The sequence below is a fragment of the Dendrobates tinctorius genome, unplaced genomic scaffold (genome assembly GCF_039654945.1).
Source record: "Dendrobates tinctorius isolate UK_male_01 unplaced genomic scaffold, ASM3965494v1 ptg000206l, whole genome shotgun sequence".
NCBI lineage: Eukaryota > Metazoa > Chordata > Amphibia > Anura > Dendrobatidae > Dendrobates > Dendrobates tinctorius.
Window position 1 is genome coordinate 2,749,596 of NW_027361873.1, and position 27,322 is coordinate 2,776,917.

Genomic DNA, 27,322 nt, shown 5'->3' on the forward strand with positions numbered 1-27,322 from the left:
TCATTTTATTTGCATATTATGGTGGAAAATAAGTATTTGGTCAGAAACAAGCAAACAAGATTTCTGGCTCTCACAGACCTGTAACTTCTTCTTTAAGAGTCTCCTCTTTCCTCCACTCATTACCTGTAGTAATGGCACCTGTTTAAACTTGTTATCAGTATAAAAAGACACCTGTGCACACCCTCAAACAGTCTGACTCCAAACTCCACTATGGTGAAGACCAAAGAGCTGTCAAAGGACACCAGAAACAAAATTGTAGCCCTGCACCAGGCTGGGAAGACTGAATCTGCAATAGCCAACCAGCTTGGAGTGAAGAAATCAACTGTGGGAGCAATAATTAGAAAATGGAAGACATACAAGACCACTGATAATCTCCCTCGATCTGGTGCTCCACGCAAAATCCCACCCCGTGGGGTCAGAATGATCACAAGAACGGTGAGCAAAAATCCCAGAACCACGCGGGGGGACCTAGTGAATAAATTGCAGAGAGCTGGGACCAATGTAACAAGGCCTACCATAAGTAACACACTACGCCACCATGGACTCAGATCCTGCAGTGCCAGACGTGTCCCACTGCTTAAGCCTGTACATGTCCGGGCCCGTCTGGTTTGCTAGAGAGCATTTGGATGATCCAGAGGAGTTTTGGGAGAATGTCCTATGGTCTGATGAAACCAAACTGGAACTGTTTGGTAGAAACACAACTTGTCGTGCCATAGTTGAGGTCTACCTATGATGTAAATTACAGACGCCTCTCATCTTTTTAAGTGGTGGAACTTGCACTATTGCTGACTGACTAAATACTTTTTTGCCCCACTGTATATATAGATATAATCATTATAATTTGAAATAACTATCCGTACTTAGTTACTATGCCCGGGCAGCGCTGGGCTCTTCAGCTAGTACTTAATAGATCAGGAATAAATCATTTGTGTGTCTCTATCTCTGCAGCATCTACAGCAGGCTGCTTCTCTCATACACAGACACAGGAAATACAGTCACATGCTCTCCCTGTGTGAGCTTCCGGAAGTTTTTTTTTTTAACTTTATAACAGCATACAAATCTAGCAACTGAACACTCAGACAGGAATGGAGTTGTTGCACCAAACATATTCCAACACCCCCACTCAACAACTACTTATCCTGTTAGTCCCATTGCGGTTCTGAAATCCACAAACTTGGCTCTTGATAATGGCTTTGTCATACTATCAGCTATCATCTTCTCAGACTCGCAATAAACAAACTTGAGTACACCATGTTCCACTAAGTCACGTAAGTGGTGATGTTTTACATCAATGTGCTTAGTTCTTGCACTAATCTTATCACTGCTAGCAAGTTTAATGCATCCTTGGTTGTCCTCATAGATAACTGTTGGTTGAGCTAATGGCTTGCCGAAATCTTCCAAAAGTTGTTTTAACCAAATTATTTCTTGACTTGCATAAGCAGCAGACATATATTCTGCTTCTGTAGAAGATAATGCGACTGACACTTGTTTTCTCCTGGACCAAGAAATTGAATTTTCTCCCAACTTGAACAAGTAACCACTTGTTGATTTCAGATCACTTGAATCTCCAGCCCAATCTACATCCACATAATCTCTGAAAGTGAGATCTCCTGATGCATATATCTTAAGATTTAGCCTTTGAGTTTCTTTAAGATATTGAAGAATTTTCTTAATTGTATTCCAGTCTCTTTGGCGTGGCTTGCTTACACGTCGGCAGAGAATTCCAACTGTGGCTGTGATATCTGGACGAGTTGTGATTGCCATGTACAGAAGCGCTCCCACTGCTTGTCTGTAACTCTCATTGCTGGGTAGCAGATCTTCTTCCAACTTTAAGTAGGACGTATCCATTAGTGATGCACCTTTGGCTTCTGACATTGCAAAGAAAACTCCAATCTTTCTCTCGCTGGATTTGGATTCCCAAATAATATGTCACATTTCCAAGGTCCTTGATCTCAAAGTGCTGGTTGAGAATTTCACCTAGCTTTGCAATTTCCTTTTCCTTGATGACACATGACTACATTGTCTAGGAAAACATACATCCACTCCTTCGTTACATTTTTCGTATACAAACATGGATCAGCTTGAGATCTTTTAAATCCTTCATCCATCAAAGCTTTGTTCATTTTCGAGTTCCAAGCTGTTGCCGACTGTTTAATTCCATAGAGAGATTTTTGCATTTTACAAACAAGGTGCTCTTCACCCTTTAATATATCCCTCGGGTTGGATCGTGTACAACTACAACTCTTCTTCAATGTCACCATGTAGGAAGGCTGTTTTGATGTCAAAATGTCTCACTGTCATCTGTTGAACTACAGCTAGAGACATTAAAGTTCTGAATGTGGTTTGCTTCGCAACTGGAGAAAATGTAGCATCATAATCTTCACCATACTTTTGCGAGTACCCTTTTGCGACCAATCTTGCCTTAAACCGGTGAACTTTACCTTCTGAGTCATATTTTTTTTTGAAGACCCACTTACATCCGATAGCTCTTTTTGCTTGTGGTAGCTCAGTAAGTTCACATGTCTGGAGTTGGTGAAGGGACTCCATTTCCTCATTAGCGGCATTTATCCACTTCTGCTTCTCGTGGACAGGCAGTTTTCGTATCTCTTGCCATGACTGTGGCTCTGGTTCACGAAGTGTTCTGACCATATAAGAAAGGAATCTAGCTGGGATACCTTTGTTTGGCCTTTCTGATCTCCTGACTGGAGGTTGACATGGTTCTTCTGTGTCTTCCTTGGTGACTTCAGAGCTTATCCACACTTCATTGTTTTGCTTTTCGGTGTCTGGGTTTGGTGATTGAGATTCTTGTTCTTGCTTCTTAGGTTGAATAACAGGATTTTGGTTGCTTACCATAAAATCTGTTTCTCAGTCTTCATTGGGGGACACAGAAACCGTGGATGTGTGCTGCTGTCACTAGGAGCTTGACACTATGCATGAAAAAAATGTTAACTCCACCTCCGCAGTATACACCCCTCCGACAGGCTGTAGGACAATCAGTTCATGAAAAAGCAGTAGGAGGAGACATCATGTAAGTCAATCATATAATCATTACAGATAACAAAATCATGGGAGGCCGCTGTGTCCCCCAATGAAGACTCTGAGAAACAGATTTTAGGGTAAGCAACCAAAATCCTGTTTTCTCTTTCGTCTCATTGGGGGACACAGAAACCGTGGGACATCCAAAAGCAGTCCCTGGGGTTGGAACAGACAGAAACTTCCTTCAGGTTGGAGAACTCACCACTGCCGCCTGCAAGATTCTTCTGCATAGGCTGGCGTTCCCTGAAGCATAGGTATGGACCTTATAGAACCTTGAAATGTATGCACGGATGACCATGTGGCAGCCTTGCACAACTGCATGGCTGATACCCTGTTGTGTACCGCCCAGGAGGCGCCCACCGCCCGGGTTGAATGGGCCTTGACCACAGCAGGGGACACCCTGTCCTTCACCCGGTAGGCTTCCAGAATTGCCATTCTGATCCAGCAGGCAATTGTTGCCTTAGAAGCCGGCAGGCCTCTTTTCACCCCATTGGGGGTAACAAAGAGTGAGTCCGCCTTCCTGAGAGAGCGGTCCTGGCCAGATACACCCTTATCGCCCTGACCAGGTCTAGCTTAAGAACGCTCCAGAGGATGGGTTGGTGCGGGACAAAATGACGGAAGGATTATATCCTCATTTAGGTGGAAGGCCGATACCACCTTGGGAAGAAAATTAGGAGGAGGCCGCAAAACAACCTTGTCCTGGTGCATAATTAGGAATGGAGAGCGACAGGACAATGCCGCTAATTCTGAAACCTGTCTAATAGAGGTGATGGCTACGAGAAATACCACCTTCCAGGACAACAAAGACATGGGAGGTTCCTGGAGGGGTTCGAAGGGTGAACCTGTCAAGGCTTCCAAGACCGAATTAAGATCCCCTGGAGTCACAGGGGATCTGTAAGGAGGGGCCGTATGTGCCACTCCTTGCAGAAAAGGTCCTAACCTGTAAGCGGGAGGCCAAATTTCTTTGAAAATGAATAGAGAGAGCAGATACCTGGCCTTTCAAGGAACTTAGGGCCAGACCGCCATCTAACCCTGCCTGGAGAAAAGCTAGGACAGATGGCAGGGAACAGAGCATAGGTGTGATGTGATTAAAGACTCACACCAGCCAAAATAGGCCTTCCAGGCCCGATAATAGACCCAGGAAGAGGATGGCCTCCTAGCCTGGAACATTGCATTAATGACTCCGAAATGGTCCGAAAATCCCAGGATTAATAGTCCGAAAATCCCGCTGCTCTCAGTATTGTGGTTTCAACGGCCATGCCGTCCAATTGAGCAACCGAGAATTCGGGTGGTAAAACGGCCCCTGAGCCAGAAGATCTGGTCTGTCGGGGAGTCTCGCAGGGGGTGCCTGCGAGAAGATTCATAAATTTCTGCGCACCAGGACCTCCTGGGCCAGTATGGGGTGATCAATGTTACCGGCACCCCTTCCACCTTGATCTTCTTTAGCAGTCTGGGCAGGAGAGAAAGGGGAGGGAACAGGTAAGGGAGCCTGAATTGTGTCCAGGGAATGACCAGCGCATCGACCCCTATTGCTAGAGGATCGTGGTATCTTGGGACAAACTGTTGGACCCTTCTGTTCTGTCGCGATGCCAGGAGGTCCACGTCTGGAGTCCCCCATAGCTGGCATATCCGACAGAACACGTCCTGGTGTAAGGACCATTCTCCTGCCGCGAGCCCCTCCTGACTGAGGAAGTCGGCGGCCGTGTTGTCTGTGCCGGGAATGAAACCTGCCAACATTGCCGGAATTGCGGTTTCTGCCCAGTTGAAGATTCTGGATACCTCGGCCAGTGCACGGGAACTTCTGGTTCCCCCTTGGTGATTGATGTATGCCACCGCCGTGGCATTGTCTGTTTGAATCCGTACTGGCTGGTTGTTGAGGTATCTTTCCCAATGTAGAAGTGCTAGGAAGACCGCAATCAGTTTTAGAATGTTGATTGATAGTGAGGATTCTTGCCTCGACCATCGTCCCTGGACTGTCAGGTGACGGAATACCGCACCCCAGCCCAGGGGACTGGCATCTGTAGTTGCTACCTGTCAGTGGACAAGGGGAAATGGCCGTCCCCAATGAACGAGGAGGGAGGTCAGACACCACTTGAGGGACTCCCTGGTCTGAATGGAAGGGAGGAAGGGGCGATCCAGCGAAGAGATGGACCTGTCCCACTGAAGGAGGATGTTCCTCTGTAGGATCCTGGAACGGAACAGGGCAAAGGGTATTGCCTCTGAAGCAGTCACCATCCTTCCCAGGGCTCTCATGGCAATGCGAAAGGATAGAAGCCGGAATTTCAGCAGAGAGCGAATTCCCTGTTGGAGGGTAATCCACTTTCTGTCTGGGAGAAAGACCCTCGAGCGGCAGGTGTTGATTACCAGTCCTAAGAATTCTAGGCGTTGTGTTGGCGTTAGGTGAGATTTCTCCCTGTTTATGATCCAACCAAACCGGGGTAGCGTGTTTAAAATTACGGCTAGATTTTCCTGGGCCTGAGCGAGGGAGGGCGCTTTGACGAGAATATCGTCGAGATATGGCACCAATATTATGCCTCTGACTCTCAATATAGCTACCATCGCTGCCACAATCTTTGTGAAAATTCTGGGAGCTGTTGCCAGCCAAAATGGCAGGGCCACAACTGGAAATGCTGCTTTTGGACAGTAAAATGCAGAAACCTCTGATGTCCCTGAAAAATGGGGACGTGTAGGTAGGCATCCTGGATGTCTATGGAACATAGGAATTCCTGATCCGCCATAGACATAATTACCGACCGAATCAATTCCATCCTGAAATGGCGTAAGCGGACCCATCTGTTTAGCCTTTTGAGGTCAAGTATGGGACGAACTGAGCCATCCTTTTTTGGTATCACAAACAGGTTTGAGTAAAAGCCGGCAAAATGTTTCTGCTCGGGAACGGGGACGATTACTCCTGCGTTGATTGCCGCAGAAAAACCTAGAGCCCTAGCAGCGTCCTTTGGTTGCGATAGAAAGAAGCGATCTCGCGGAAGCACGTTGAAGTCTATCTTGCATCCTGTCGATACTACCTCCTTTACCCAGATATCCTCTACTGAACTCTGCCAGACATCTCTGAAGAGGAGAAGGCGGCCTCCTAGTCAGGAAGGTACTGGACTCCCTGCTGGCATAAGGCTGAAGTGGCTCTGCCCGGCCATGACCTGATAGCTCTGCTGTTGGAACTGCGGGAATGCCATGAAGGGGTGGCCCGAAAGGATACCTTCCTCCTATCTCTCGGTGCTTGCAACCTCTGTGGGCCCTGAGCATAAGTGCCTGACGCTGGGGAACGGTGAAAGGGCTGAAAGGGCTGAGCCCTATGTTTGAAAACATATTGACGAGGCTTGGCCTGGGGGGAGAAGGAAGCATGTACCCCCCGTTGCATCCTTAATGATTTGATCTAGCATTGACCCAAAGAGCCAGGTGCCCTGAAACTGCAGATTGGTCAGTGATTTCTTTGAGGACAAATCAGCCTGCCAAGCCTTTAGCCAGACCGTCCGCCGGACGGCTACCACGTTACTGGATGCTTGAGCTGCACAAAACACGGCATCCAGGGCTGCTGATACCATATACCTCCCGGCATGGGAGATTTTATCTGCGAATTCCACCAGTTCCACTGGTGGTGCCCCGGCCATTATGCCCTGTCTAAACTGTTTGGCCCATTCTGTAACAGACTTAGCTAGTCAAGCTGTAGCGAAGGCTGGACACAATGTGGCGGCTGCTGCCTCAAAGGCGGATTTTGACAGGGACTATATCCTCTTATCATTGGGATCTTTTAGGGCTGCCCCACTGGCGAGTGGGAGGACTGTATTGGTATCCACCGAAGGGGAGGCGGTCCAGTTGGCGGTGAGATCTGGAGGGCATGGATATAGAATCTCAAAACGACTTTCTCTGAAATCGCCTGGTTGGGTTTTCCCTTTCCCTGGCCAACACTTCCTCAAAATCCTTGTGGGAGGCGAAAACCCTAGAGGGGGACTTATGACGCTTGAATGAAAAAGCCTGATCATTAGGTTTTGATGTAGTGTCCCCAATGTTAAAAGGTCTCATTGACTGCGGCAATGAGGCCCTGAACCATATCCTTGACCTGGGACTGTTCTGGCCCGTACTCAGAACCATCCTCTGAGTGCATCTCCGATAATGCCTCGCCTGATTCCAGGGATGAGGACCGGGAGGAGGCAGACAGCCAGAGGAATTCTGGCGGTGAGACGGAGTGAGAAGGGGACCTGGGTTGATGGTCCTGTCTAAACCTTTTACAGCCTCTAGAAAGCCCAAAAGGAGGCTCCTTTGGTGCGCCTATGTCCACTGGAGTTTGAAGTGGCAATCTGTTAAGCGCCGTTACCAAGGTCTGTGATACCCTGGTAAGGTCGGCCACGGACTTGGATAAAGAAGAGGCCCATCCTGGACACTTGCTGTCTCCCATGGCGATGGATGGCCCCTGGGCGGCAGGCAAGGTGCTTCCTCCTGCTCCAGGGGTTATGTGGGAGCTCTGGCAGGCAAAACGGGTGACACCGTAGGTCTGCTGCAATCTGAGCAGAGTCGCAAGGACTGATGACATTGCATTTGGCACATACAAAATATTTGACCAAGGTCACTGAAGCGGATGAGGAGCGGGACTGCTCTCCCTTGGGCATACTGACAGGTTTTACCTGGTGCCGACCGCCGGGGGTAGAAAGCGGAGTGAGGGAGCAACCTGTAGTGCAGTACTCACATACCCACGACCTGTGTGGCTGCCGCCTGAAGGCTGATGAGGGTGAGAGAGCGAGGTGAACAGCCCTGCCTAGAAGCCTTATGAAATCCCCGCCTGGAAGCGGTGGGTGGGGCCCTGCTCTGGGCTCCTGGAGCACCAAGATGGCGCTGGTACAGGAAGAGTAAGTCAGGGGGTGGAGCCTGGAATCTAGTGTCAGCCTTGCTGGGCTCCTGCTGGAGTCCAGGGCCATAACGCCGCCACAGGAGGAGGCTGGAACCGCACTGCACCGTGTGCTTGAAAGTAAGTGCTGGCTCTTATCATAAGTTTAGAGCCTTGGGCTGTAAGCCCGAGCTTATTACAGCGGTCACATTCAGCCAGAGCAGCTGGTAAGTGGATCATACAACGCTGCAGCCTCTTACCTCCAGTTCACCCCGTAACAGGGGTCGGTTATCTGCATGAAAAGATTGCTGTCCCAACCCTTATCTGCAGGGCATCTCTCTCGATCAGGCTCTGGTGTGCGAGTGATAGGCGACGGATAGGTCAGGACCAGGAGCTGCCACCTGAACACGAGTCCTGTGTTAGGGGATAGGGTCCTGTCCGTGGGATTCATGAGGATACGGGGTGGCGGTACACGCCGTACTCATGATCCCAGTGTGGGAGTACAGATGTAGCAGCTCAACTCTGTATCCCTCCATGGTTACCTGAAAAGGAACGCACATTGAGGTAGACATGGGTCTGCGAGAGACCCCTGTCCACCTCCTGCTGACACTAAGCAAAACTGACTGTCCTACAGCCTGTCGGAGGGGTGTATACTGCGGAGGCGGAATTAACATTTTTTTCATGCATTGTGTCAACCTCCTAGTGACAGCAGCACACACCCACGGTTTCTGTGTCCCCCAATGAGACGAAAGAGAAAACTGGTGCAAATTCATGGAATTTGAGCGATAGAGTTTTCATCAATCACTACATCTCTGCTGATTGTTACTGTGTTGGTCTCTGGCTGCAGGATTCTGTATCCCTTTTGAGTTTCGCTATAGCTCACCAGGAATCCTTGCTTTGCGTGTGATTTCCACTTGAAACGTTTTTCTTTGGGAACATACATAAACGTTTTGCTTCCAAATATCCTGAGGTGCGCTTCAGGTTAGGTTTCTCGCTGTTCCATAGCTCATATGGAGTTTTATTTGTGGCTTTACCTGGCATTCTGTTTTGAAGATAGCAAGCTGTCATGATGGCTTCTCTCCAATACGTTGTAGGTAAATTCGCATCAAACAACATACAGTTGTGGCCAAAAGTATTGACACCCCTGCAATTTTGTCAGATAATACTCAGTTTCTTCCTGAAAATGATTGCAAACACAAATTCTTTGGTATTATTATCTTCATTTAATTTGTCTTAAATGAAAAAGCACAAAAGAGAATGAAGCAAAAAGCAAAACATTGATCATCATTTCACACAAAACTCCAAAAATGGGCCAGACAAAAGTATTGGCACCCTCAGCCTAATACTTGGTTGCACAATCTTTAGCCAAAATAACTGCGACCAACCGCTTCCGGTAACCATCAATGAGTTTCTTACAATGCTCTGCTGGAATTTTAGACCATTCTTCTTTGGCAAACTGCTCCAGGTCCCTGATATCTGAAGGGTGCCTTCTCCAAACTGCCATTTTTAGATCTCTCCACAGGTGTTCTATGGGATTCAGGTCTGGACTCATTGCTGGCCACCTTAGAAGTCTCCAGTGCTTTCTCTCAAACCATTTTCTAGTGCTTTTTGAAGTGTGTTTTGGGTCATTGTCCTGCTAGAAGACCCATGACCTCTGAGGGAGACCCAGCTTTCTCACACTGAGCCCTACATTATGCTGCAAAATTTGTTGGTAGTCTTCAGACTTCATAATGCCATGCACATGGTCAAGCAGTCCAGTGGCAGAGGCAGCAAAGAAACCCCAAAACATCAGGGAACCTCCGCCATGTTCTTTGGTCTTCATTCTTTTCTTCATGCTCAATGTGGTACACAGAAGGACACAGGACAGAGGTTGAGTCAACTTTAATCCATGTCAACTGGCTGCAAGTGTGATTTAGTTATTGCCAACACCTGTTAGGTGCCACAGGTAAGTTACAGGTGCTGTTAATTACACAAATTAGAGAAGCATCACATGATTTTTCGAACAGTGCCAATACTTTGTCCACCCTCTTTTTTATGTTTGGTGTGGAATTATATCCAATTTGGCTTTAGTACAATTCTTTTTTGTGCTTTTTTCATTTAAGACAAATTAAATGAAGATAATAATAACAAAGAATTTGTGTTTGCAATCATTTTCAGGAAGAAACTGAGTATTATCTGACAAAATTGCAGGGGTGTCAATACTTTTTGGCCACAACTGTACTTCTTTGGCTAGTTTCACACTAGCGTATGGAGGAGCTGTTCCAGACTACCATTCCATACAACCCAGAACAAAATGGCATTGCAGAGAAAGAATCGTACTCTCTGTGAAAGTGTAAGGCTAATTTCAGTTTCACACTAGCGTATGGAGGAGCTGGGGAGGGATGCGGACTTCCTCTGTGAAGCTCCGCCCACAGCTGCACCTCCTCCGGTCAGCTCCACCTGTCGGCATGCAGCCTGCATACCCCATCTCCGCATGCGTTGTTTTTGCAGTGACATGGGCTGAACGCAACGTGCTGCATCTTGGTGCGGTCGCCGCACCGTCAAAACGACACGTGCGGAGGCATCCACATACATCAGCACGGCCTGCGTACCCAGTGCTAAAGATGCTGGACCTATCTTCAAAAACAGGAAGAAGGTGGACCCAGGGAATGATAGGCCGGTGAGTCTGACTTCTACACCAGAAAGATTTTTGAACAAATTATTAAACATGTATGTAAGTACCTGGATAAGAATTAAGTAATTAATCAGAGTCAGCATGGGTTTGTAACTAATAAGTCATGTAAAACTAACTAAATTTCCTTCTATGACAGAATCACTGACTGGGTGGATCAGGGAAATGCTGTGCATATAGTATATCTTGACTTCAGCAAAGCATTTGACAAAGTATCTCACACAATCCCTAATGAAAAAATGACTAAGTATGGAATGGACAAGGCAACTGTTTGGATTGATCGAACCAAGAGTGGCCGTATATGGCTGCACATCCAGCTGGAAGAACGTCTCAAGTGGCGTACCACAGGGCTCAATTATTTAGATGAAGGGTACACTGATTAAATTTTCTGATGACCCAAAGCTAGGAGGGATAGCAAATACGAGAGAAGAGAGGATTCAAAAAGATATAAATAAACTAGAGCAGTGTGCAGCAACTAACAGTTTTTAACGGAGAAAAATGCAAAGTACTACATCTGGGCAATAAAAATGAAATAAGCATATACAGAATGGGAGGAATAGGGCTAAGCAACAGCACATGTGAAAAAGAATTGGGTATACTAATAGATCACAGACTGAACATGAGTCAACAGTGTGATGCAGCAGCAAAAATCGCACACAAAATTCTGGGATGTATTAACAGAAGCATTCAGTCTAGATCACATTAAGTCATTATTGCCCTCAACTCCTCTTTGGTCAGGCCTCATCTGGAATACTGTATCCAGTTTTGGACACCCCATTTTAAAAAAGACAACAAACTGGAGCAAGTTCAAAGAGCGACCAGAATGTTGACCAGTCAGCAAACCATGTCATAGGAGTAACGGTTAGAGGATTTGGGAATGTTTAGCTTGCAAAAGACCGAGAGGAGACTTAAGAGCTGGCTACAAATATATCAAGGGCTGTCACATTGTAGAAGGATCATCTTTATTCTCATTTGCACAAGGAAAGACTAGAAGCAATGGGATGAAATTGAACGAGAGGCACAGATTAGATAATAGACCAGGTGATCAGTGAGTGGAACAGGCTGCCACGAAAGGTGGCGAGTTCACCTCCAATCTTCAAACAGAGGCTGGACAGACATCTGTTTGGGATGATTTAATGAATCCTGCTTTGAGCAGGTGGTTGGACCAGATGATCTAGGAGGTTCCTTCCAACTCTCCCATTCTATGATAACAAGAAGGGACCTTATGAAATAAAGATCAGAGCAATAAAGAAACTAGAAGACCATACAGTGCTCAGTGTAAATTAGTACACTCCCTTGAAAAGTAAGATTTTAATCGATATCTTACTGAAAATTGACATTTTTGAAATTTTGAATTTCAAAGAATATGTTTTAACCCGGCCGTAACATGAAAGTAAGGTTAATAATATAACTTTCATTAAAAAAAATCTAAAGATTTATTCAAATTAGTTGATGAAAAAAATGAATACACCCCATATCAACAACAACTCTAGAATTTTTTATTACCTCGATGATTTTTAAGGGCTTCCCCAATTCTTCTTGGCCTGGAATGAGCAAGTTGGCGACATATTGCAATATCTAACTTTTTCCATTCTTCAAGAACAACCTATTTTAGAAGCTGGATGATGGATGGAGAAATGAGGCTCAACTTGTCTCTTCAGAATTCCCCATAGGTATTTCTGTTGGGGTCAGATCAGGAGACATAATTGGCCACTGAATCACTTTCAGTCTGTTCTTCAGAAATGCAACAAGTGTGTGTGTGTTTTGGATAATTGTGATGCTGAATAAGTGCACGTCTACACAGGCAAGGGGTTAAGGCAGCAGCTTCTCTTTCAATATAGAGCAATACATCTGTGAATTAATGATACATTTCATTGATGGTATCTCTCCGACACTAGCAGTACTCATGCAGCCCCACATAAGAGCACGGACACAACATTTCACTGTAGGCACGATGCATTTAGAAAAATGATGGCATTCATTGGCTGCACGAGTGCTGGTTGTTGTGTAAATGCAAAATGACGCCACTGCGTGATGACATCATTGCACCAGCTGAGTCATAGAGAAAGTGACAAGAAGCCAAGAATGGCTTCCTGCAACTATTCCGCAACTCTCTATTTCTGGCAGTGGAGCTACAGGAATGCTCACAGCACAGTGACAAACGCTGGGCATGGTGGCTCAAAATATATTATGATGAAGGCAGTATGGCAAAGGGGAACCCCCTCCAAACCCCGGAGGAGCCCAGATTACCCTCAATATAATCCACCCTTGAAAATATTTATGAGGCTCCTCAATACAAGAAAAAAAAACCATTAGTATGATATGGTGCTCATGCTCAAGATGGCAAAAAATGTGCACCAGAAATATAACTACAATACCAAAAATATCTCAAGTGCCAGTATGATAAATCGGGAAAGAGTTTGTAATCTAAATCACAAATATGATCAAACACAAGACTAGAAAAACATGAAGTACTATCTCCACATTGTCTAACAACCATGTCATCAGCAAAGATTAGCTTGCTCGGGGAAAAAGAACGTTGCAATATTTTAGGATTTCTTAACCTTATATTTTTCTAAAGCCAAGTTTACATTTCTTGTAAGCATTTTATTAAGCCTCATCATTTAGTTTCGTTTTGTAGGAATATTTTTTTTTTTGCATGTATAGTACAGCCCAAAAGCACATCCCCCAATGTTTATATTTATCAGAAGATAAATAACCCCTTTTCTCCAAATTGTTGTGGCAGAGATGTTGTGAATACGTATTGTAGATCAGATCATGAAAGCCACATGGATCCCTAGAAATCAACTACTTCAATATTATGAACAAGTGGAAAATATTTGTGTAAATCTGATGGTGCCCTCACAGCTAGAAGTGCTGAGAAAAACAGCTAGAAAACTTCACACATCCTACACAAGGATCATTGGCTAAAAATAATAGTCATAGACCCTCAGTTGGCATGCTAAAAGCTCCAAATTTAAGAAAGATCATCAGAAGTTCAATACCCTCTGATAAACCGAGTGTAACTTATCCTAGCAGTGTGAAGAACTGCAAAACCTGCACCAACGTAAAGACCACAGACAGGATAGATTTGCAGCGCACGGCAAGTCTAAGATTCCTGTGACATTTACATGGTCCTCTTCCAAAGTGATGTACTTAATTCTGTGCACTATATGTCCTACTGGGGGGGGGGTCTCTATTTTGGAGAAACAGGACAGAACGCGAGAGCAAGGATGAGGTCTCGTCACCACAAGATTACAAAAACCTAATTTCCCTGTGGCTAAACATTTCTGTGGTCCGGGACCCAACGTAAATATGAAAGCTGTCACATTAAAAGACAACTTCAAATCACAAACATCAACGAGTGTGGGAATATACGTTTGTGACCGTCTTTGATACCCCACACACAGAACTAAATCGGTCACAAGGATTTATGACTTACTACAAAATCTGAGGAATCCGCTGGAGACATGGAGGCCCACAGGTCTCTCATCTTACATGGATATTGGGACAATAAAAAACTTTCACACCACTAATCTAATTAAGCATTCACTATATGAGCTCAGTTTTAAATGTCCATTATGTCAGGTCTCTGCTTTTTTGTGCATATATTAGTGTTTCTTCTGATACTTTGTTATGTCATGCCTGATGAAAAGACCTAAGAAGTCTCAAAAACTTGCTTTGTAATATCACTTATGATACCTTTTAATGGCCGACAAAAATAAAATTACCAATTTTGTTTCTCCCACTGGGGACAATCATTTCCGTCTTAAGAATTGCCGTGACGTTTCGGTTTGACAGGTGGGTGCCGCCATGCCCCATCCCCGCCCATTTTAGCGGGTTACCTAAAACTTTCGTGAAAGCACCAAAGGTTGCAACTTTTCTGCACGACTTCGCAACTTTTCAAATGTTTTCTTGGGCAAACACTGATGAATCAGGGCCTAAGTCTTCTAATATAAGCCATAGATTCAGTTTTTCACTGCACTCTCATTGCTTTAGCCCCTTAATGACCGCCAATACATCTTTTAACTGACGTGAGATATAAGAGAATAGCATCCCCATACAGGTGACAATCCAGCAGCTGTCGGCTGTACACTATAGCTGACAAATTGCTGCATCAGCCACGATCAGTGTTTGCACCGTCCAAATCATTTTAACCCCTCAGATGCTGCTGTTAATAGTGACTACATCATATAAATGGTTAAGAGTGTGGGGGCTTCCTCTTTATCCCCATCGGCACCCTGAGATCATGATTATGTGGTCCTGATGTTTCCCATGGCAATTCACTACCAAATAGCAGCCTTAGAGCCTGACGGCTGTTGTAACCTGTTCAGAAGTTAGCGGCATTTAGGTGGTAAAAATACACTTCTTAATTTCTGTCATGGCACTTTGCATTAATTCCTGAATGACCTGAAGGGTTAATAAACATCCTGACAGCAGTTTTCAATATGTAAGGTTGTGCTCTTTTTAAAATGGTATCACTTTTGGGTGGTTTCCAATATATAGGACCCCCAAAGTCACTTCAAACCTGGATAGGTCCCTAAAAATTTTTTTTTGTAAATTTCCTTGATAAAATGAAAAATTACAGCTACATTTTTAAACCTCCTAAAATGCTAACAAAATAAAAACATTTTACAAATGGTGCTGATGTAAAGCAGACATGTGGGAAATTTTATGAACGCATTCAAAGTTTGAAAATTGCTAATTTTTAAAAATCTCAAATTTCTGATTTTTTTTATATAAATAAAAACGAAACATATTTACCTAAATTTACCGTTATCATAAAGTACAATGTGTCACGAAGAAACAATCTCAAAATCACTGGTATTTGTTGAAGCGTTCCAGAGTTATTACCACATAAAGTGACACTGGTCAGATTTTAAAAATCTGGCTCCGTCACTAAGGGGTCGTCAAAATAGATAAGACACAGGGGGCATGTAGGGGACAATATTCGCATATGGACAAAGCCTGCTTTTATTGTCAGGGTACCTGACTCTACAATACCAGGTCAATAACTTCCCCACATGGCTCTTGTAAGCTGAATGTTCATCTCTAAAGTGGTGAAATTATGGTTAGTAATTGGGATCTTTTTCAGAATGAATTTCCCAGCCACACTTCACATTAAATTCTTTGTTAAATGGTGGCGGTTTGGAGGCACTTACTACAAATAAAATTGCATCCTACATTACAAATATCATATAAAACAGAACAGCGAATTGATTGTAGACCATTCCACTTTGCTGAAATAGCGACTATTTGATAGACCTGATTTTCACATCTACTAGTCAATGAATAGGCCCATTATATGATAGGGTGGCATCACCGTACTGTCCAATGTCACATACATGTGCTGTAAGTTTGAAAGACGAACATGGGAGTATGGCCAAAAGCATCATGACACTGGCTCATAGGCTCTGCACAAAAATTGGCCGAACCTGCTAATATCGACTGGTTCAGGTGACAGTCTAATGCGTAGAGGGGTCCCTGACAGATCGTTGTCAGGGGAGATGAGAATCTGTATGATTTCAGACTGCCAATCCATTTGTTCTCGAAAAGGGTAGAGCTGTGTAGCGGCAGCACTATCCTAGAGCTCTTCTGCCTATGGGAGAGTCAGGCAAGATGGCTGGTGGCATTTTTTTTTTTTTTTTTTATAAAACCACTGTTATCAGCTGGAGATGGTTACTAGAAGACTACTTGGCCTGCTGCCAGGTTGTACAACCCCGCACATACCACCAACTGGCAGCTTTCTATGTATACTGTGCATAGGCAGAAAGCTGCTAATCAGTGGTATGGGTGGGGTTATACAGAGCTCAGCATTTAGAGACCTGCTAGATTTGCAGCAGCCAAAAAAAAGTTTTAATCAAAACTGTAGCACCCAATAAAGTGACACATTGCCAGAATCAGAATCTCTGCCCCTACATCATGCTGCTCTCAGATGGGTTAGAATAAAACCTGGTTACAGATTCTCCTTAAGACAGGTCTGAATTTTGACCTTCTCAAAAAAAAAAAAAAGTCCATACCTGATCATTTGTAGCTGGAGAAGCCTATTCATGGACCTGGACTGGTCAGATTTTGCATAGAATGTGTATGTGGTTTATCAGGAGTCAAGACACAAATAACGACAACAAAATGTCCCAAAATATTTAATCAGCAGCAAGAATCAGTATTACAGTAGACACCATACCTCTATATTACATACTTGTCAGCAGCCATTCTTGGTACACAGTGCGCTCACACAGACTCCTCAGAACATGCCACTAATCTATCGCTTACTCCAAGTCCTGGTCTCAAGGACGTAAGCAGTCGCTGAACATTCACTACTCATTCTACACAATATTGTTTTGACAATATTAAATCGCATACCTGGAATTTAATTTCATCAGAAAGGAATCAGGGTGAGGACCAAGCGGATAATCACACCTAAGCTACACCTGCAGAGGCTCAGGAGGGGCCCGATTTAGGATCTGATCCCTTCCATCAAGTTCATTCCTGTTTGGTCAAAGCTGGCCAAGCGCACAGTGAATACTACATTAGATTATCTAGCAAGGAAGGGGTAAAAAGCACCAACATTGCAATCCTGTATATTACACAAAGTCAGTCATCAACTCTTAAAAAGCATCCTGCAAACAATCGATGTCAACACATGAATGGCTTCGTTTACCAGAAGGAACACTTTTTGGTTAGGATTTTCCATCAGTTTCAAGCTAGCCCAACAGGGGCCATTGTTCTATACCGCCGAGCAAAACATGGTCCGTGCGCTCCACAGTGAGTGAACATGTATTCCCGGCAATGGAGACCACACTGCAGGAAGGGGACAGTGGGAAGAAGTACATCTTGTCAGCAGGGAAACTGGTGAAGAACATACATGTCCGTCTTGGCCGCCAGAGTCACATCATCCAGTTGATATAAGGGGGGGGGGGTCTTCACCATAAAAAGCATGACATGCATTGAATCTCTACATGTGGATATAGTGATTGCTTTGACGCTGAGTAATATATGTTTAAATATTGCAATATTATAGAAAGACATTTTGTCTAGAACAGTTTTAACCATCCACCACCCCGAACCTTAGCGTTGGTTTGCTGCATCTGTGGTGGGTGGACGCACTTCTGAATCACAGTGTTCTGGATCAATACAGTTTGGGTCTGCAAGAAGGATAAGAAATCATGACTGACAGACATCACTCATGTTCCAGGGATGACTTGCCACCCCGCTTCAATGCAAGTGTAGAAGGGGTCCTTGCGGGGATCAGGAGATATGACCTCTGGCAGCAGACCATCAGTAAGTAGTTATGACTGTTACTGGTCTACAATGACTAGAAAACCAGATGATTAGCAACACAACAGATATTCCATTGTACCTTAATTTTAGGAGGAACTCCAGGAACAAAATTCCAGGAACAATTCTTCTTTTACAATACTTTTAAGTACACTTATTTAATACACTTGAGATTAGAACTGGCTACCCCCTTATACCTTATAAAGTCCCATATCCCTTATTGCTTCAAATACATTCTATCTTTCAAGTGCTTTGCATAATATATCCAATCATGTCGGCCTTAAGTAAGGCCAGACTCATACTCTGGTCAGCGAGTACTAAACAGACCTTTTTAAAACAGAATTTGTCAGTAAGATAACTCGCCCCTAAGCCATCTATATGGGCATGTAGGTCATAGGAGGCTGAATAAAATGGTACCTCGACAACTGTGATCTGATGTGTTATTCCAGAGATAGCCACTAGTGATGAGCGAGTATACTCACGGCTCGGGTGATCGCCGAGTATTTTGAAATTCCTAACAAACAGGCAACTCCCACATGTAATCAACCTGTCTAGCAGCCGCAAATCATGCAGCTGCCTTGACAAACTATCTCCGAGCATGCCAAAATACTCGGAAACCCAAGCAATGAGTATACTCGCTCATCACTAATAGCCATGTTTTTCTTATACATAAGTGAGCCATTCCAGGCTATGAGAGCACTGATCTGAATCAGAATCTGCCTCCAGAGATTATTGTAAATGATCGGGGGCCGCTCTCCTGATCTCACTGCAGAGCAGTTACATCGGATGAAAAAAAAAAAGTCCTAGGTCCAGCAAGATCAACCTTTCTCCATCAATTTAATACATTTAATTTAATACATTTGGTGGGTTAACTATAACCCACAATGTTGTGTATTGCGTGTATGATTATATCTGACACGTCTGCAGGTTCCTCTCAGCTTCCATCTCACAGGCAGACAGGGCTGCAATATTGTTGTAATACAGCAGAGCTGAGAGAGAAGCAAAAAGTGTTTGTAAGGAGACAAAGTTCAGTTCTATTGGTCTGTGTTAGTTCCATCTCTCACACTGGCATCTCCTCCTTTTATTTAAAATAGTCTTGAATAGCTCATTTACATATAAGAAAAAAAACCACATCAAATCACAGATATCAAGGTATAATTTTATTGAGCTTTCTAAGGCTGGGGTCACACTGCGTTATGGCAGTCCATTAATGCTGCCATTCACTTCCATTAGGAGCACATCGCTAGGGCATGTGCCATCATTCTGTGACGGACCCTTGGACGCGGGCTGCAGCGTCCGGGGGTCTGTCACTGCTAGCGCAGATGAAACATCTGCACGAGTGGGCTCACATAATGCGATCGTATTATGTGAGTAGCGTTAATGCAGTCTGTCAACAATATGCGTTGAACGGACTGCATTAACGCTATGTGAACCTGGCCTTACCTACATGCCCATAAAGACGGCTTATGCCGGTTTCACATTGGCGCATTTTCAGCGCGCGCACGGCCGGGGGTAGCTCCGCCCCCGATCCGGCTCTCTGCCCGGCGTGCCCGCCCCTTGCTTGTAGCGCCGCCTACTAGCGGACAGCGGCGCCTGCGATCGGCGCACCCTATCTTTAGCATAGGGTGCGCAGATCGTGCGCAGGCCGTGCGCTAGTTGCGCTTTGACCTGTGCTGCGCACTTTTGACGGTGCGCCGTGCGCGCCAAAATCAAACTTTTCGGATTTTGGCGCGCACGGCGCACCGTCAAAAGTGCGCAGCGCAGGTCAAAGCGCAACTAGCGCACGGCCTGCGCACGATCTGCGCACCCTATGCTAAAGATAGGGTGCGCCGATCGCAGGCGCCGCTGTCCGCTAGTAGGCGGCGCTACAAGCAAGGGGCGGGCACGCCGGGCAGAGAGCCGGCTCGGGGGCGGAGCTACCCCCGGCCGTGCGCGCGCTGAAAATGCGCTAATGTGAAACCAGCCTTAGGTGGGTTGATCCTACTGACAAATTCACTTTCTTTTTTTCTTTCAGAAACAGCTTCTTAAAGTAGATCATTCACCAGATTGCACAGTAAAAACTGCATACAAAATTATTAAACATCTCTTAGAAATGAAGAGGCTGATGTACTTTGAAAATCCAGCTCAGAATGGTTGTAATGCTTTTTGAAAGCATTTAATGAGCCCAGCTTTAACTTCACTCATAAAATGCTAATTTTAATTTCAGGATAATACATGTCAGAAAGACTTTAAGTAAGCACACCAGCTTCATTAGGTCTAAGATCTATTTGTATTGGAAATCTGTTTCCAGATCTGCTTTAAAGAGGACCTGTCATTTTCTCAAAAAAATGTAGTTAAATACCTGGTAAAAATTTGTGGGCTCTGTTGATTCTACTGTCTTTTCTGTTTAGTGCTAAGTAATAGAAATATTCAGATTTGATTCTTTTGGAGCACAAAATGTGAAATCTTTACTTTGTAGTTTAACTGGACTTTTCTGTAGTCTTCTCAGGGGAAGGTGAGGGGTGGACTTCAACCCCTTCCCTCCCAAATGCTGGCAATTACAGCTCAGCAGCATCTGAGACCAATAGACTGCAAGATCAGCTGCCAAGCTGTGATTGGCAGCATCTAGGAGGTAGGGTTGAAAGTGCATGCCACTCCCCGCACCAGGGAAAACCTTGAAGAAATGTCCAGATGGGTTGCAAAACAGAGATTTCACATAGTGTGCTTCAGAAGAAACTAATGTCAATATCTCTGCACTGGATTCACGAAGTGCAAAATGGAAAAGAAAGGCAAAAATCAGAGGAGCTCAGTGGTTTTTGTTTTTTTTTTTTTTGTTTTTTTTACACAAACCATTTAACTTGTATCTTTCTCAAAAAAGGAAGAAATCATCTTTAAAATGAGTGCCTTCAAAAATGAAGCCCAAGACCAGCGTGAACCTTAGTTCTTAAGTAGACAATCCAATCTTTTTAGCTGGTAGTAAACTTCACAATTCCTATGATCTTTTATTCCAACTGCTCTACAAGTTAAATTCCTATTTTGCTTATATATAAAGCCTAAAATTTTTCCACATACATCAAGGGCTGCAAAAACCCTTATGGTTTGGCTCAAATGGCTACAATTGGTAAGGAGAGCATCATCGGAAGATTAAACTCGCCATGATTAATATAGATGGCGAGAAAACATCTGTTATACCTATTATTCATATTGCATGTATGGTTACCGTATATGGACATCCTGAATTAACAACCTACAGCTATATAGTTAATCTCTGCCCCTCCTTACTCAACGTGGCCCAACTCAAGATATTTCCCTGACAACATTTTAGTCTGCAACATTTCTCACAAGTCTCAGGAGAAGAAAAGTCAGGTTCGGCCAAAATATAGTCAAAACATGAACACTACATCTTGAGATAAAAAAAAAAAAAAATCACGTCAGCATTTACCTTTCAACATGCGTTCAACATTCTTCCTGCTATTTGGACCCCGTTTCCTGAGAAAATTGCATTTTTAAAACCTATTTAAAGTGTTTAGTTCTGCTCTTTAGCAGATTACATTAAGCATTATATACTTCCTAGTAATATTTATTTTATTTCAATCATGGTAACATTGAAATAAAGTAATAAAAGTCTTGGGTCCGACACCTGACATTGTATTTGGGCAGTAGCAGTGCTAGTTAGGGGTACGTGCATATGTCTTTTAGACTAAGGTGTACTTGTCAATTTTGGCTGTTTTTCAAGTTTTTTTTATACATGTATGCTTTAATGGTCAGATCACTTATTTCAACAGTTCTTTGCATAAGTTAAGCGGTTAACAGCAGCTCAACAAGACTGGAAATATGCATTGCAATGTAGAAACCACTTGTTGTGCATATGTTCATTCTTTTTCATGCTTATATAGCGCTTTTCAGGAGGGTACAGAGCCCACCCAATTGAAAGACATGGTGAGCTCATACCCCACTAGCGCAATGGTATTTATTAACATTCTAATAAATGAAGTTCATACAGACTGGTATTTCCTGCCAAAGTAAAAAATCAGCCCCATCGTTCGTACTAAACTCTCAGTGGAACAAGGAAAAAGCTTTCATGGCAAAGACTGCAGAGATGTCAGATCTCAGCAACCAATCACTTCTTGAAAATTATCTTACACGAGTTGTCTGGTTACAGAATCAAGAACTGTGTTTCGGGATGATTGCAGACAAGCATATGACTGTTCATCCCAAAAACTTTTACAATATTTTTTTTTCTTTTTAAATTGACATCTGATTTTTATCCAATCACGAGGTGTTTTCTTACAAACCAATCTGAACAGAATTAAAGAATATGAGTCAGTGTGCTGTCAGATTAAAAATCAGCCAAAATGCGTCTGATCCTCCTCGGGTCCAGTGCAGAGTTTTCATTACTGCTTCTGATATCTTATCTGCAGCACTTACACAATGTCAACAGCGCTGCAGCCAATCAGTGAGCTCAGCGGCTCATGCCATTAACTCAAGAAAATCTGCCGAGTTCAGTTATTCGCTGCTAATAACACAGCTTCAGCACTGCAGACAATAACAGACACCGGTAAGCAGCGCTGGACACTATACTCAATGCTTGTGGAGGGTGACTAAAGCCCAGTGTTTTTATTTTTTTATTTATTTATTTTTTTTTAACAAACTGCAGTTGGGGACAGCGCTTTTTTGTTTTTTTCCCCCCACACCAGGAAATTAAATTTAATTTGTTCTATTGGTCAAAATAAATGAAAATAGAAGAGCTTGTGTCAATCCTTGCCGGAGGCCTCTCCAGCTCAGTGCCAGATCAGACACTCGTCACCAGTAGGAGTCAGAGCGGCATCTGACTAAAAACCGCATAAGGGGGTATTTTGGTTTCAGCAAATAAAAGCACTGTATAGTGAATAGTAAGAATTTCTAAAATTACTCCTATTAAGGCTAGTATAATAGATCATCAATATAAGGCGGGGGCCGTACAGCGACCTGCGTTGCGCCGATAGCTGTTGACAGACAAGTCACGCAGCCAAAAATATTTGTACGACTTGCTGATAGATTATTTTAGTGTGGCGATTCTGCAGCAAATTAAACACGCAGATGGCAGACAAGATACACTTGCATTGAAGACAACGGCAAACGAGTTGTGCACAACTCAGCGACCGTCAAGTATGTCGTCGCCTGCAGTCGCGGAGGGTCACAATGCTACAAAATATAACATTATTCGATGACATGCAACACTGCGATCTCAATGTCACACTACATATGTCAATGAATAGCCCTAGAACCTGTTCTTTACTTCAAGGTAAAAGGAGGATTACACAGAATAATTTTAATCTGCAGAAACCAGAATACAGAAGTCTTCAGGTGCATTTAGATTTTCTAAGACTGTTCATTCGCAATCTTTTGACAAGCACCCAAAAAAACAAGCAAAATGTTCATTCTTTTTGTGTTGCACAAAGGATCATCATTCTCAGGAGCACATTGTCCTGTGTAAACAGCCTCACACTGATAAGTATAAATAAACTGCCATTGTTCTTAACGATTAGTGATGAGCGAGTATACTCGTTGCTCAGGTGATTTCCGAGTATTTTGGTGTGCTCAGAGATTTAGTTTTTGTCGTCTCAGCTGCATGATTTACGACTTGTAGACAGGCTGAATACATGTGGAAATTCCCTAACAAACTGGCATTCCACACATGTAATCAAGCTGTCTAGCAGTCGCAAATCATGCAGCTGAGGCTACGAAGACAATCTCTGAGCACACCAAAATACTTAGACCACTCGAGCATGCTCGGGGACACCCGAGCAACGAGTATACTCGCTCATCACTATTAACGATCTATTACTGATTGTTGAGTACGTGGGTAGGCCTGGGTAAACAGAGTATTAAACAGCCGGATCAGTAAAACTGATAATCAATGGCTGTTTATTGCAACATATTTGTCAGTATAAACAGACCCTTTAGGCCCCTTTCACATTGCGTCCATCCCTACACAGTGGCCCCATCGGGGCTTACGTCCAAACGCACCGAACGACGGGAATCGACATTGTGTGGTGACAGGTCATTGACTATACTGGTGCAGACAAACAACACGTGCTCTGTCGTGCATTATTTTAAGGCATAAATGCCTACTGTTGGGAGGACATCCAAACGTAGCAGACTGCATCTGAGTGTCCATCTCCAGTAGGTCTACACTCCTGAAAATGATGCACTTCAGAGCACATGTTGCCACCATTATATTCAATGGCCCCGTCAGCGCACACACCCAAATCCCATTTTGCGGGGAACTGTGGGACAAAGCACAGTGTGAAAGCACCCTTAGCTACCAATTTAACAAGATTGATGTCTTACATGCCAGTATTAATCTAAATCAAAGACTGGTTGAGAAATGGAAGAAAGAAGGAAAGGGGGGAAGGGATTTAAAAGAGGGAACTTAGTTTTGTTTTAATAAAAAAAAAAAAAAAAGTTAAAAACAATAAAATTCATAGTAAAAAGAAAGTGAAATATTTGATCCAATTGTTTGCTATGGACACCAATAACACTTCTGTACATGAGGGCCTGTATGTAACTATGCCGAATATTTCCTGTGGGAAGCTCACTTGTTCTTACGCTAGTATTTAAAGACCATCAGAAAAATATATGTTAAGAAAAAAAATAAAACTACAAACATTTGAGCAGGTCATTTAGTAGATTAGTAAAGAGAAGAAAAAAAAATTAAAATTCATGGAACTACAAAAAGGGTCTTCTCCTCTGAGAGAAACCATAAGGCTATATTCACAAGGCAGATTTGTGGCAGAGATATCTGTAACCATCCATTCACGCCATTGCTACAGAATAAACCACATTTAGATGAATGGAACAGGTTCTCTGACATGGAAATTTTTGCAACAAATCCATAGAATTTATCTCAAAATGTGGATATGACATGTGCAAAACTGCCAAATACTATTTAGTGTCCTGAGAAGGAAATTGGAGATAGTAGTGATTGTGGTCCCTAGCTATAATATTGGCCTGTGATACTGTACCACAGCTGAAATTAACAGAATTAAATAGCAAACATGGTAATTCCAACACAGTAAAACCTGTCCTGCTCACTTTTTAAAGTTTTTTTTTTTTTTTTTTTGGGATAAAACTGATTCAACAGGACAATAAAATGTAAATATCTAAAACCTAAAAATATGAACATAATAAACTTCTGCCTCCTGGCAGTAAATTGCATTTCTAATGGTTGGCTTTACACCATTTCCCTGCCGTGCAATTGCTCAGTATTGCTGTATAGCAGCCACCTGAAAATGCACATGCTTAAATAATACATTCTAACCTAGGGGGGTATAAATTCGATTGTACTGCCAATCAAGTGCAGAGTGAAACGCCATCCTAGATATGGCTTTATGACATGGCATGCTTGCTTTCAGGAGAAGTCTAGGACTAACTCCCTACTAAAGCATTGATGAAACAGGCTAATGGTAATCCACCCTCCTATCCGGCTCACCCACACGGATTATCTGCTTGTACTCCAGAGTCAGAGAAGAAAACAGCTTGTAGAGATCTCCAAGAACGCCGGGTAGGTGCCGATTTAGGTGGAGAACTTGAAGTTCTGTAGGTCAGAGGAGTGGGAATGCGTGACGGTGACTTATCTGGTTGGTTATCTGCTCGTGGCCGGATCTTTGGCCGTAGTTTAAGTTTATAGATAGAAGGGATTCGGTCTGGCCGTTTTAATGTTTTCTTGGGTCTTAACACCACTTCACTGGACCCTGCATCTCCCTCAGGGATTACAGAGGCCTCTTCTTGCTCAACCTCCTCCTGGAGGTCTTCAGCAGCAGGTGGGCAGGAACTGTCATCGGAGGAGCTGGACAAGGCTGGAAGTCTTCTCCAGGTAGATGCAGGAAGCGTTGCAATATTTCCATCTGCATTCTGCTCCCTTGGTCCTCCAGAGATGTAGAAGTTGAGGGAGGAAGACGAGGAACTAGAGGAACAGTATGCAGAGTCTATAGCAGCTGGCTCACTGGAAGGGGGACTAAGTAACAGAGAAGCCCCTTGTGTTCCCCCAGGGTGTTCAGATGCCCCCAGAAGTCGTGAATTTTCCAAGAATTCTTTCTCAAGACTACGATAAAGTTGTTGCTCCTGACGAACATCTAAAGGTGCATATCCTATCTGCCTCCGTGCAGGAGATTTGGGAGGTTCCGTATGAATCCGATTGTTTGGGGGCTTGGAGGTCACAGGAGTTGTATATGAATGTTGCCCATCCTTGTCCCGTGTAATAAGCAAAACAGCTTTCTTGTTAGCAGGAGGTCCTTGACTTCGGGCCCGTCGACTAGGAGGACCATTCGGACCTTGAATTCTGCCACGTTCAGGCATGACAGGAGGCTGGGATGGCTGAGTTCGCCTTGGCATAGGACCTCTATCCTGAGACTGGCTGCGTGTTATGGAAGAGCGAAGTCCAGGTCTCAATATATCAAATGATTTTCTACCACCAGGGGCGCTCTGAACAGAGGAGGCAGAAGAGTCACTGTCACCAGAATACCGCCGTGGGCGAGGAGGCCTAAAACAGGAGGGAAGGATAATAATCATAGGATAAGACTATGTAAAACTCTGCATAATATCAAAAGGAGTGTAAGAAAAGAAGAAGGACTGTGTCATCAAGAAGACCCTTAGTCAAGAGTATAGCAATTGCAGTACTGAAGTAATAGAATATACACAAAACACAGAAATAAACACATTTAATTATTGTGTAACACAAACAATTAAATATGTATATCAGCATGCAGTGCCACGCTCAGTCTCATACAGCACCATCCTTAAAGTGGTTGTGCACTTCTTGGACAACTCCTTCCAATCACTATATTTCCCTCCCAAGTAAAATAATACCTATTCTCACCTCCGGTGTCATTTCAGCAGTGTCGGCACTGGACCTCCCAGTAAGGCAATCCCTGCCGCTGATCAGTGGCCGATTCATTCTGCCATCCGTCACATAAATCATACATCCGGAGGAAGAGAGTGAATAGCAGCAGCTCTCCTTTCTGCCTGCTGTCAATTACAGCTGAAGTAGGGGACACTGAGGTGGCCGAGGACTGGCTGCAGGGATTGCGCGACTGGGAGATCCAGTGCTGACACGGCACCGGAGGCGAAAATAAGCATTTTACTTGGGGCGAAATCGGGTGATTAAGAAAGGGTTCCCAGAGTAGTGAACAACCCCTTTAAATAAGACGTATAAGTACAGCAAAATTCCTTCAATCAGCATCACGGAGACTGACAAGTTCTGATTTGTTTCCAAATATAAAACCAGAAAAGACTGGTAAAATATTACCATGTAGGAAAAAAAAAAAAATAGTAAAGTGCTGACAAATTAATAAAGATATACAGAAATGACTGTACAAACCAAGCACAGGCATTTTGGGCACCCCATGCTATGGCCAAACATTTCAGTGCACTTTCCCACCTACTTCCTTTCCATCTCTGCCTTCCTCCTCCTTGATTGACAGCTCTGACTTCACAGGAGCCAGAGAGATGGAAAACAAGTAGGAAGATGCATTGAGTAC

The 27,322-nt window shown here is 43.8% G+C and overlaps 1 protein-coding gene across 1 annotated transcript in view; it reads right to left on the reverse strand.

Annotated features, from left to right (window-relative positions):
- Nucleotides 1-19,893: 19,893 nt before the first annotated feature.
- GAS2L1 (growth arrest specific 2 like 1) overlaps nucleotides 19,894-27,322 on the reverse strand; it is a 34,882-nt gene continuing 27,453 nt past the window's right edge. Inside the window, exon 6 of the mRNA XM_073554095.1 lies at nucleotides 19,894-26,325. Coding sequence (XP_073410196.1) covers nucleotides 25,272-26,325 — 1,054 coding nt within the window. The 3' untranslated portion in view covers nucleotides 19,894-25,271. The remainder of the gene's footprint in view (nucleotides 26,326-27,322) is intronic.